This window comes from Meles meles, chromosome 9 (genome assembly GCF_922984935.1).
Source record: "Meles meles chromosome 9, mMelMel3.1 paternal haplotype, whole genome shotgun sequence".
NCBI classification, from domain to species: Eukaryota; Metazoa; Chordata; class Mammalia; order Carnivora; family Mustelidae; genus Meles; species Meles meles.
Window position 1 is genome coordinate 17,395,113 of NC_060074.1, and position 12,141 is coordinate 17,407,253.

Sequence of the window (12,141 nt, forward strand, 5' to 3'; positions counted from 1 at the left end):
TGAGCGGCCACGCTCTTGGCGATCCTGCTCACTTGGGAGCCGCTCCACTCCCCAGCCGCCATCTCAGCCACATGGCTTCAGTCCTCCGCACCTCCACCTCCGTTTCCTCTCCGGGAAAATCAGAGAAGGCGATGCTTGCTTCCCCGACCTAGATTTCCCAGGGACGATCATGGAAGAAAAAGCAGGCGGCGCTTCTGGCGCCAACGCTGACCCACAGGAGGCGCTCAGCCAGCACCAGTTCTCTTGCCCCCGCATTTCCGGCTCCCTCCCTGGGCCATTCCTCCGTGAAGTCCTGCTTCCAATCTGGCCGCTCTCGGTGACAGGCAGGGAGGTTTTGCGGCTCAGCGTCCCTCTGACTGATGTCTACTGCTAATTCCTTAAATTTACATATCATCTTTCTTCCCTCGAGCTCCTAGCACTTAACAGACAAGTGGGGCACAAATGATTTAACTGAGTGAAATTCAGAGGCCCGCTTGTCTTGAGATTCTGCAAACTAGTGGATTAGCTTAGATGTCAGCTCTGAATTATGATCCTTCAGCTGCTCGTGCTTCGCACGCCACCAGCATTAACTCCCCGGTCTTCCCGTGGCCCTTTAAATCACGCGGAGCGATTATTGTCTTATTGTGAGAGCGAGAGCAGGGGTAGGGCGAGGAGGGGGCCGGCTGGGGTCCGGGTGCAGCCGCCTGGGGGACCTTCGGCCCGATGGGGCCCGGAGTTTTAGCCCCGGGATGGTTAAAGAGAACAGACCCGGGTAAGATCCAGCCAGCGCGGCTCTCTCCACCTCCACACACATTTTACTTACTAAATTCTAACCATTATGCTATGAATCCCCTGCCGCTTAAGAATGTAAATTCACACAAGTGACAGTATTTCTGCCAAGCAATTTTCAAGCAGCAAGTGGGTCTTATTTGTGAAACTGTGAAGGAAGAAGGCTGAATAATAAGTCTCTGAAATCTGGTTTCCTTTCGCTCTGAGGTGGAAGCAGTCAGGGCTTGGCAATGACTGGAGCACGGGAGCGTCTAGGGGGAGATGGGGGTTCTCACTGGTGGCCCCGCGGTGTGTCCCCAGGTCACCCTCTTATTATCAGCTCACCTCACCTTTGAAAGGGCTGTTGGTTCAGGACAGGGGGAGGGAATTGTGAAGAGATATCTGAATCTGGGATTACCGAAGGCTAGCTGACTCTCCCTCTGTTCTCGGGTCTTGAGAGAATATCGAGCCTCATGTCATTCCTTTATCCATGGGTTTGCCAGTCATTCATCCATGGGCACAAGATTTTCTTGAGTCGTGACATATATATGTCACGTCTGGGGCAGGGAGAAGCAGCAGCGTCAACCCTTATGTGTGTAAGCCTGGGATTCTGTCATCTAACTGGAGCCATGGGAAAGACACCCACGAAACGGTTAAATGACAGTGCAAGGCAGTGGGTGGTTACCTGCTGAAACGCATGAGAAATGGCCTCAATCTTTTTAAAAATAACGTAAGATCAGTGGTACAGTCGGTAAATGCTTGAGTTGTGGAGAGAAAAGAGGCGGCAGCTGGAATGTGCCAGAATGGGTAGGAGAAGAATTGGCAAACGAGGTGGGAGAGGCAGAGTTGGTAAGGGGGGAGGGGTGGGAAGGAGACGTGGGAGCAGGGGCAGGTGTCGGGGGTGGAGCCCAGTTTGCCTCGAATAGACAGTGACCGATTGCCCGCACGCTGGGCCGGCACCTGGGCGTAGCTGAAGTGAAGACCCCACTTCCGGGAGGCGGAAAACCCGACATCAGGTCCAGCTGTGCCCCTCACCACCCTCTCCACTTTGGACAAGCCCCTTGAACTTTTCTGACCTCCTACTCTCCATCTTGTGCAAATAAGACTCCGAAGATAGGGCTCTCAGAGGTATTTAGGAAGGATTAGACGAAACAATGCTTGTGAACATGCTTTGGAAATCTGCAAAGCATTCTGCAAATATGACTTATAATTATTATCATTAATAATGGTAGTAATAGGATCTGATAAGAGAAGGCGGAGGTTGGGAAGATCTTGGAGCTATCTGGTTGCGGCCCCCGTGTCTCCTCCCTTGGCAGATCACCGCCTTTGAAATTTCTGCTGTGGACCGCTGCCTAGTTACCTGCGCTGACTCTGGCCGTGAAGGACTGTCCTGTGTTGGGGTATTAGACATGTGGTTCTGGATGGTTAAGGAGACAAACTGGAATCCCAACTATGCATCCTGAACTGGTCCGATTTGACTGCAGGGGAGGGTAGCTTTTGGTGCAGTAATCCTAAGGGAATCTAACTGGAGAGGCTTGAGGGGGCCAGGAAGGAGGGAGAGAGAGGGCTGTGGGAAGGAAGGAGCGGTTTGGGGGCCAGTGATGGGAGGACGGCGACATGTTCCTTCTTGCTTGAACAATGATGTCAGCAACAGTGGCAACAGCGAACCAGTGGTCTAGAGAAGAACCCTGTTGACCCGGAGCTCTGGAGTCCTTGCCTGTTCTCCCCTAACAAGCCCAGGATGTTCACAGTCCCTGGTGAATAAGAAAGCTGGGTGCACACGTCTCAGATTAACGGGATTCTAAAGTGTTTGAGGGGCTGGCTGTGTGGTGTGAACCTGCCCCCGCCACCTTGCAGGAGAGTTCAGCATAGGAGGTTTCAGGGCCAAAAGAGGTGGGAAGATCGTCAAACACCACCCTGTTTTCTGCACAAGAGGTTGGAATGCTCCTGTGTCTGTTGGGTTTGCAGGGGCAGGCCCCCATACCCCTGTCTGCAGGGGACGCAGTCTGCAAATGGCAACAAGACCTCCGTCCTCCGCACAGTGTCTGGTGTATTTACAAAATAATCAGCCAAAAGGCCCATCCTCCCAGCACTGGGGGTGTGAAACCTTGATTTCCCACCCAGTGTATATTGTCAATTAGACACATAGCCTTCATTAGTGATGATGACTGCTCCCGTTCTCAGTGGAGCTCTGTCTTCCTGGCTTTCTGAAAAAGGCCAGGTCTGGCCTCCTTGGCCCGGACGGGGAAGGGAGTGGGGCGTCCGGCCGCCCTGACTTTATCTCCACCCCACCAGCCAGCATCCGTTCTTCCACTTCAGGTTGCTTCTGGCTTCTGACCGTCACTAGAGCCCAGGTACCTCTTAGTGGCACGTGGAGACAGACGATTTTAAATGTCTTCCATCTGGACAGTGCCCAGCCGAGACGACAAAGGCTTGAAGCACAAGCCGCCTGGCCGGGATCGTCTGCCGGTCTCACAGTCACCTCACCCCCTTATAACTTAGTCCATTGGGCGGCATCGGTCCTTTGGGGGAGCCAATGACGAATAAGACGCGGGTCTTGCATCTTCGACTCTGGGCGGGAGACAGACACAGACACCGCCAGCCCAGACGGAAGGCCGCCCACCCCAAGTGCCATCTGCAGACAAGACAGAGAAAGTGATACGGAGAAATGGGCAGGAAAGACCGACCCGACATAAAGGCTCCCGAAGAGGCTTCAAAAGGAAGTCACTTTTGAGCCAAGCTCGGAAAGAGTCTTGAGAAGGAAACACAGGGCCTGGAGAACAAGGACATGAATAAACAAGACACCCCACCCCCCCCACCCCCCCCCACCCCCCCCCCCCCCCCGCTCCGCAAACTCCGCTTCTGGCTTTCCCGGGGCCGGAGGGCACAGCCTCAAACTGGTCTCTCTCCCTAGTGTTCACCGGGACCCTCTGGGCTTCTTTCCTACAGATGACAGGAATTTCCTGCGGCTGCAGAGCGATGGCCGGAGAGAGGGCCAGTACGCACGGCTCATCAGCCCTCCCGTGCACCTGCCCCGAAGCCCCGTGTGCATGGAGTTCCAGTACCAAGCCACCGGCGGCCGCGGGGTGGCGCTGCAGGTGGTGCGCGAGGCCAGCCAGGAGAGCAAGCTCCTCTGGGTCATCCGGGAGGACCAGGGCGACGAGTGGAAACACGGGCGGATCATCTTGCCCAGCTATGACATGGAGTATCAGGTAGGGTGGTGATGGTGATGGGGGGAGCAGGTGCGGAAATCCAGGGGAATCTTTGTGATCCGGATTTCAAGATTTCCAAGGGCCATGCCCATTCATGGTTAGGGAACGTGTTTAAGCACCGCTGTTTTCATTGTGTTTCTCACATTGCCATGGCAACTAAATGACACTCTTATTTGTTATTCAAAATGTGCCTATCTCTACACCCAGACTTGGTTCTTTGTTCCTCCTATTGCCTTTTATATTGCTGAAATCTTCCCAACAAATGTTTCTTCTCTCCAGTTTAGTTTAGATTGCTATCAGGTAGCCTGACAAAGGGACCCAGAAGCCAGGGAAATAAACACCCACCAGCCTCCACCTACAAGGCAGGAAGCCCACCGAGCGCCCTCGAGCTCCAAGGAGAGGACAAAATCCTGCCAGACCCGCCCTGGGGCAGGTGGGCGCAGAAAAGGGGCGGCCGCTGTTTGCACTCAGTGGCCCGCAGACCCGAAAGGCTCCTCCGTGAGGGGTTCCTCTCCCCACAGCTGCAGGAGCTGGGCTCTATTATCTCTGCCCCACAGAGCGAAAGACTGAGGCACAGATGGGTTTGCGCAGCTGTGGCTGAGGCTTGGGTAGGAGTCGGCACACGGTGGAAGAGGTGACTGAGAACAGCCAAGGCATTAACCTGCTCCTCCCCAGACGAGAAGCAGCAACAGATGGCTGGTGAGGCAGCCAACTGCTCGCTCAGCTTGCCAGAGGACATGTGCTCGTCTGCGGAGAGAACCCGGGGAGGGTGAGCGTGAGGAATGATTGAAGACCACAGAGCCCAGGGCCTTCCGTGTGCAGCCTGCCCTCGCGCTGGAGGTTGTAAGGGGTCCTGGGCTCCGCCCCACCCCGCCGGCATTCCCATTTATAAACCGTAATGCGCTATATTGCGAGGACCTGTTTGCATTTTTGTCTCACCCGCCAGATGGTGCGTTTCCCTGGGCAGAGGGTCCGTATGCTCGATTTTGTAACTGTCCTTGTACCTGGCACATAGTAGGTGTTCAGGCAAGCATTGGTGAAGGAGAAAATCCTTTCCCTCCTCATTGTAATAATGGAGGTATAAGACAACGTTATGCCAAAGGCAGTCCAAAACCCAGCACACTGTGTTTCTCACCTTACTCCCATCTGTTATGTCCTCTGAGTTTCCAAATACCTGGATTGGGCATTTTGAAAGATTTATGGGAAAGAAAACTCAGACATGGCTAGGGACATTTCAACCCTCCTTTAAACATGTCTTGATTCTGGTCCTTTTAATCAGTACCTTCCAGTTACTGGACAACAATATCCACATCTTGTTATATATATTTTTAATCCATTTAGATATGCATTTGATTCTCTTTGAATTAAGATTTCAAGTACCCTAGCCATGTGGTCCACAGATGTGTACCAGGTACGGTAACACACACACACACACACACACACACACACACACACGTTAAGCTGCGGTTAACAGAAAATTGGAAATCTTTGCATGGTTTGAACCAGGGAGCTCGGTTAACCATGGCTCTTGTTCTCCTGGCTTCTAGATTGTGTTTGAGGGAGTCATAGGAAAAGGACGTTCAGGAGAAATTGCCATTGACGACATCCGGATAAGCACTGATGTCCCACTGGAGAACTGTATGGGTACGTGAATATCTGTCTCTTTGTGGTTCTTCCAAATAAGACACGGGGGGCGGGGATATACAAGAGGAGACGGCACGCCATTTTCAAACCCAGTTGAACCCAGTGGGAGAACAGCAACGGTCCGTGCAGGAGGTGGGCTATGAATATCGTTGTATCTTGGGCTGCATTCGGGATGGGAGGGGTGTGAAGCAAGGTGAAGTCTTCTATCTCCTGTCCCCATTCAGAAATAGACAAGCATTAAGTATATGGAGACTCAGGGTGCCAACACCCCATCATCAGACTCCAGCTTTTAGCAAAGAAAATGCTAGAGAAAGAGAGCAGCTGCCAGTAAGAATTACATGCTGCAAGGGTTTGATGTTTTTAATGGAAGCCTTCACTGGTGAGCTAAAATAGTACATAGGTTATATCAGACTGATAACACGATTACCCAAGATGCTCCTTTACATGAATGAATTGCAAGACAGATGATGGCAGGTGAGGTAGAATTTTAGTTTTCTTTGAAGCTAGTAGCATCAATGCCCAGGATCCCAGAGCTGTAAGATTAAGCACCGCAGGCCAGGTGACCAGCACAGGAAGGACACCGTGATTGTCCCTTTGGACAGAAGTGCTGAGCAGACAGCCCACAGAAAATGCACACGTCTACCCATCCCGACCGTCTCCCATGAGCGCCATGGGCATTTCCAAAAGCGAGAGGGAATTCTGAGAAGGAACGGGACCTGCTTTACTCGGCAGAGTGACTGTGATCACTTAGTGCTTTCCTTGGCACACGGGTCCTGGATGTGTGTGTGCCCAATGATGTCAGAAGCAGCTGGGACCACCCCAGCCCCTTCAGGCCCCGGGCATCTACACGTAATCCAGGCTCCAAGAAAGTAATCAGTGGTAAATGACTGATTACAATGCTTCAGAGACCCATTGCTCTAGAAAGTCCTTTTTGTTCCAAAGCAACTTTAGGGCTCGCCTCTCCCCCCCCACCCGCCAACCCCTGTGATGCTATGTGTTAGACATAGTCTTGAGCATGAGGAGGACATGGGGACACTTTCCATGGGGTATTACAAAAAATCATCTTCGTTATACCTTAAACCTGCCCCATTACTTCTACCCCTTATCTAACTCAATATTTTTTTCTTTTTTTTTTTCTCCAGAACCCATCTCGGCTTTTGCAGGTGAGAATTTTAAAGGTAAAAAATATATATATATTTTTGCATGTCTTTTTCTTCCACCCATGTGATGTGAATTTGGTGTGGGGGAGGCACCTCCAAACTTGCCAGATCTCGAGAGAGAGAGAGAGAACAGACGCCACACCTTCCCGCCACTAGATGGCACCAACAACACCTGTAGATTCCAGGAAAGAGGATTGAGATCTTTACCGTCTCTTGTTTAATTAAAGTTTAGAAACCTATAATAGAGACAAATAGGTTACAGATAAACCTTTCAGCCTTGCATTGTCCAACGGGGAGCAATGAGGCTGAAAATGCATGAGCGGTGAGAAAGGAGAGGCTGTGGGAGAGACTGAACAACAACAGAAATCAGTAGTAAATTAAAAGTGAAATGAGGTGGCAATGATTTATTTTCGCCTGAAGATGGTTTCTTCCCAGCCGCAGGGCACCAAGGCAGCAGTCTCCACGAATCTGCAGTGAGGGACAGTGCGGGCGGTTTGGCCAGGGTAGAAAGTTAGGGAACAGACACGAGGAGCCATGATCCTGAGGAGAAAAAGTTGCAGAATTCTGGAGCCGGTGTCCGGTGAAGGGAACACGGAGGTTCATTTGCCGGCTGGAGTTAGAGCATTTAAACACAGGACTGAAAACCAGAACAGGACATTTTCTCCCTAGTAAAGAGCAGAGCAGAGAGAGAAGAATTGGGGATGCTGGCCTCATGGTCCAGCCGTGGGTGGTGGTTCCCCCCCCTGCCCTCCTTGCTCTCCAGTGACTTGACACCAGGGCAGTTCCCACCCGGCGGGCCAGTGCGGAGTGTCTGGAAGCCTGTCCGCGGGCTTCAGTTCTGTTGGCCAGAGCGGCAGACCACACGCCCACACTGCCCCTCACCTGACGCCTGGGGTTTTTCATACAAACAGTTGCGAGACCTGCTGTGCCCTCTTGGCCCCGACTGGCCTTTACCCCAGAGGTGACAGCATTCCAGAGATAAGGGAAGTCGTTTTTATATCTCAAGTCTAGACTCGTTATCTTCAGTCTCATTAATCTGTCCAGCTCCTGGCTAGAAAGAGATGAATTCCTGGTTTGCCACCTAGATGCGCTTTTGACTCCAAATCATCGGGCCTAATTTTCCACTCATCACCCTCTAAGACAATAGCTATTGGGGGGAGGGGAGAGAGAGTGGCTGGAAAGAGAGTGACAGACCGACACAGAATATGATTTCTTGCTTTCTCCCCTGTCCTTGGCTCCCCAACGCCGCCCCTGCTCCCCACGGCACCCTGGAAAGTAAGGAGTGTATTCCTGGGCGTGGGCTGATGCTCTTGGTGCGTGAGATTTCTGTTCCTGCGGGTCTGAGTGTGGGCAGGGCAGCTGAGTCGGAAGTGACTCGCTTGGATCACAGTTGCATTCAAGTTCTTGGAATTCCGGGACCCAAGGTAACGTCTCTGTGGGGCCAGTCAAACCTGCTCACTAAGACTCCAAGCCCCCGGGAAGGCTGGCCAAAGACATCCAGGAGTGGCATGGACACTGTCGCCTGCGAGCCGGCGTGTCTCGGTCCATGACTGACAAGTACAGGGTCGAAGTGCTTTGCTTCTTAAGAGAATCAACAAAGCAGGGCACATGTGCTCTCCTTGAGGCTGTGTTTACCGTGAGGCTTCACAGTCCAGTCATGTTCTCGTGCACAAAATATATAAATAAAATATCATCAGAGCCGCAGCGCTCACTTAGCCAAAATAAACACGGGGCTTAGTGACTGGAAGGTAAGCATCTCCGGCGGGCTCCCGATGGGCTGATTTGGGGGTTAAGCAAAAGCAGCTCCCGGTGGAACGGTCTGGCCCCTCGCTATTGCCTCTGGAGAGAGCGAGCATTCTGGAAGCAGGAAACCAAGTCCTGAGGGGCAGAGACTTGACCGAGGAGCATGAAGTCAAGGGCAGGATTGAAATTGAAAATAGGCCATTTCTATCACATTGGCAAGTTGTACTTGGAACTCGGAGGCGGTAGCCAGGTGAACTCAGGGCTGGCCTTCTGTGGGGCCGAGGCCGCTTTGACCTCAGCATGCAGCTCTGTGTTTTGAATTCAAGCAAAGCCTTCTACCCGGGGTGACCGTTTGCTCTGTCTAACCTTGTCAGTGATTGGCACAGCGTTCCTCTCCTGGTCAGCGGCAGCCCTCGTGGGAACGTGGGTGTCCTGGGATGAAATCAGCCTTTTCACTCAAAAAGGGAAACAAGGAGAAAACCAGGTTTGGGCAGGCAGGATGTGGAAAGTTGATGGTGTAACACTAGTAACAATAGGCGGTTACATTGTTAGCAATTTTTGAATCCGGGTTGTTTTTCTTTTCCATTATAAATTAAGCATGAGACAGAAGCAATCTCATTCTTTAGGAGAGACTGATGTGTACTAGGTAAATCTTTAAGGAAACACAATAAAAGTGGCCTCTGGGCTGGGTCTTATAAGGGATAGCTTGATCTTTTCTATTTGAAAGTGTCTTTCATTCTCTGCCTCTTACTCATTTCTTGCCATGAAACATTTTCTTTTTATTCCAATCACCTTGTGTTTTCTGCTTAGTGTGTATACTTTGACTGTAAACCAGGGTGTGAGTCCCTAACGATGAGAAACAAGCCCGAGAGAAAAAGAGAATGTGTAGGGAAGGAACAAGGAGGATAGAGAATGAATAAGCTTCGTTGTCATGTGATTTGTAAGAAGACTTTTTGTTGTTGTTATGAGTCACATTTTAAACAATGTAGCCTGGGTGTGCAATTTTTTTTCTTCCTTTTTTTTTTTTTTTAAAGCAGCGGCTATAAACATAGTGCCGTCATGTATCTTTTTCTAAAATTTGAGCTTTAACAAATGAAAAAGAAAAGAAAAAAAAAAGAAAGAACCAAAAAATGGTATAATTAAGATGATGGATTATTTCCTCTTAACCAGTACTTTCTTTTTTCAATGAGAGAAAAAAGAATAAAGAAGCCAGTAAAAATATGGAAAGCCCGTGGTCAGAGCTCTGTGGTTGTTGACCAGTGGCTATTCTTAGCCGCTCATGGTAGAAGTCAGAGGTTTTGTTCACATTAGAGGCTGGGGACGTTGAACAACACAGGAGCAGAGAGACTGGGTTTGGTATTCTCCCCGTTAGAGACCCGTGGAAATCCCAAGCACGGGTGTACTCAGGACGGGTGGTTGTTATCGTGAAGGATTCAGAACCCGTGTGTCTACCACTGATGGATGCTAAAAGGGACATCAGTATCTCTCATTAATGACTGTGAGTCTGGGTTTTATGTCGCAGACCAGTTCTGAGTGCCATGGGGCCCATCTCTGGGTTTATTCTCCACAGTCCTGCTCCATTTTCCTCCGGCTGAAACCAGGAGAAAGTGAACATCTCAGTCTGTCTCCTGGGCATAGAGGGGAGCCGTCTTACGAGAGACCCGTTCCGGGGGTAGCGACAGAGCTGGCTGGGGTTTGCCTCGGGTTTTAGGTTCTGTTTCTTTGGTGCCAGCTGGTCCATCTCCGCCAATTCCCATCACCATCTCTCCTCTTTTACCCCATCCTCACTCCCCAGGGGCCGCCCCCCCCCCAGAGGCATCGCCAACTGACGTAGTGTCCTCCATCCTAGGGCACGGGACCTGGAATTGGCCTCAATTTCCCTCTCTCCTTGGCTTCCCTTTTCTTCTCTCCTAGAAGCACTTCCAAGACGGGGTGCGGGATGAAAGGCAGAGAAGTATTCCTAGAGGCTGCCAGGGTTCCAGATAGGCAGCTGCGGTGTGTGATTCCTTCTCGTCATCCCCCCTCCCCTGACATCTCCAGCTGCCAGATTAAGGCTAGGTGTTGCTGAGCAGGGAAGCATGGAGATCAGATGTGTGTAAACCGCCTCACTGCTTGGCTGCCATTGCTTGCCTGAGGGGACACTGAGGCATTCTCTGTGAGGTTCGCTCGTGCAAGCTGCCTCTCCTGTCACAGAGGGGCCCGACGCGCCCCTCCCCGCAAGCTTGCCGTGCATCAAACAGCTGCCAGCATCAGTTTCTCTAAGGGGAGAAGAACAATTTTTTTCATCGACTTTTCCTCTCTCCAAGAAGAGAGTGCCACCAAAGAGAAGCGTCTGAAACTCCAGGCAGCCACAGATCTGAATTCAGAGGCATTGTGGAGAGATGTGGGAGCTCAGTGCTGTGTCTGCTAGCCTCGTGGAAGCCTCCCGAGGAAGGCAGACTGAGGAGTCCTTTCTCAGGGAAATTTTGTACTTTAGCATTCTTCTTCCCAACAGATCCCCTAGGCGTGACCACATTCTTCTACTGCCTTCTGTAAATGCTTCTAGAGCAGGAAACCCTTTTCTGTTTGTTTGTTTAATCTCACAAATTAAACAAGCTTTTTATCTGAAATACTCCTTCCTCAGCACCTCATTTCAGCCTGGACAGAAAGGGCTCCACAGAGAGGCCAGGCCTGAGAGGTTCTTAATCACTCTGAGCCTTTTTGTCCTTCTTCTGAGAGGGATGCCTCACCGTCCATGTCCTTCGGAACGTTTCTTTGGGAGACCTGGGGGCCTCCCCCAAGTCCAGAGGACGTTTTGTAAATGTAGCTGTGGGAGATGCTTTCTCTTTACCATGATTCAGTGGGAACTTGACCGAGACCATCCTCAGGCAGGTTCGGGTGGAAGTCGGGGGCAAAGAGTGAGGGGATGACTTCTGTCCCGGCCCTGGGGCTTAGGACAGGGGTCTGCGTAATTCTTCTGGAGAAGGAGAGACACTCAGTGTGTTGGGCTCTGGGAGACTCTATCAGAGTAGCCACAAACACTATGTAGTAAGAGTGGCTTTGGTCCAGAATGGACAAAATTAAGCGATGGGCCAGAGAGGTTATTGGACCCCTGGGTTCCCGCACAGGCTGGGGCTCCTCTGTGCGTGCTTCTGCTCCTGACCCTGCTACGTGTTAGCGCTGTGAACTTCCTCCAAGGACCCTGCACCCTCTCCATGTGCTCTTCTGTCCTCCCGCTCAGTTTCCCTGCAGATGAAATCTGGGGAAAATCGCTTTCCCTCTCCGATCCTCAGGTGTCCCATGTGGGGGTGACGAGGAATAAGCAAGGTGATTCATGTGAGGCCCGCAGCCCCACACCCAGCCCTCGGGAAACCGACCGCTCACTCTGGCTTCTCTCCCCACACATTTCCCCGTGGTTCCTAATTCTGTAACCCTGTGCGCACAGTAAGATTGGAAGGAGGACTATCTACTGTGTCCTTTTTCCGCCTTGGTCTCCCCCATGCGTGCCTTCCTAGAATGTACCCTTTTTTTTTTTTTGGTAAAGACTTTATTTATTTATTTGACAGACAGAGATCACAAGTATGCAGAGAAGCAGGCAGAGAGAGAAGGGGGGAAGCAGGCTCCCCGCCAAGCAGAGAGCCCGATGTGGGACTCGA

General features: G+C 51.4%; 1 protein-coding gene across 5 annotated transcripts in view; it reads left to right on the forward strand.

The window, feature by feature from the left end:
- Nucleotides 1–12,141, forward strand: part of NRP2 (neuropilin 2) — a 114,576-nt gene that overhangs the window by 77,335 nt on the left and 25,100 nt on the right. For 3 of the 5 annotated variants that reach the window (XM_046018734.1, XM_046018736.1, XM_046018738.1), the window contains exons 13-15: nt 3,697–3,959; nt 5,507–5,603; nt 6,746–6,766. In XM_046018734.1, coding sequence (XP_045874690.1) covers nt 3,697–3,959; nt 5,507–5,603; nt 6,746–6,766 — 381 coding nt within the window. Of the gene's footprint in view, nt 1–3,696; nt 3,960–5,506; nt 5,604–6,745; nt 6,782–12,141 lie in introns of all 5 variants that reach the window. The other 2 variants (XM_046018733.1, XM_046018735.1) reach the window with 1 other exon arrangement.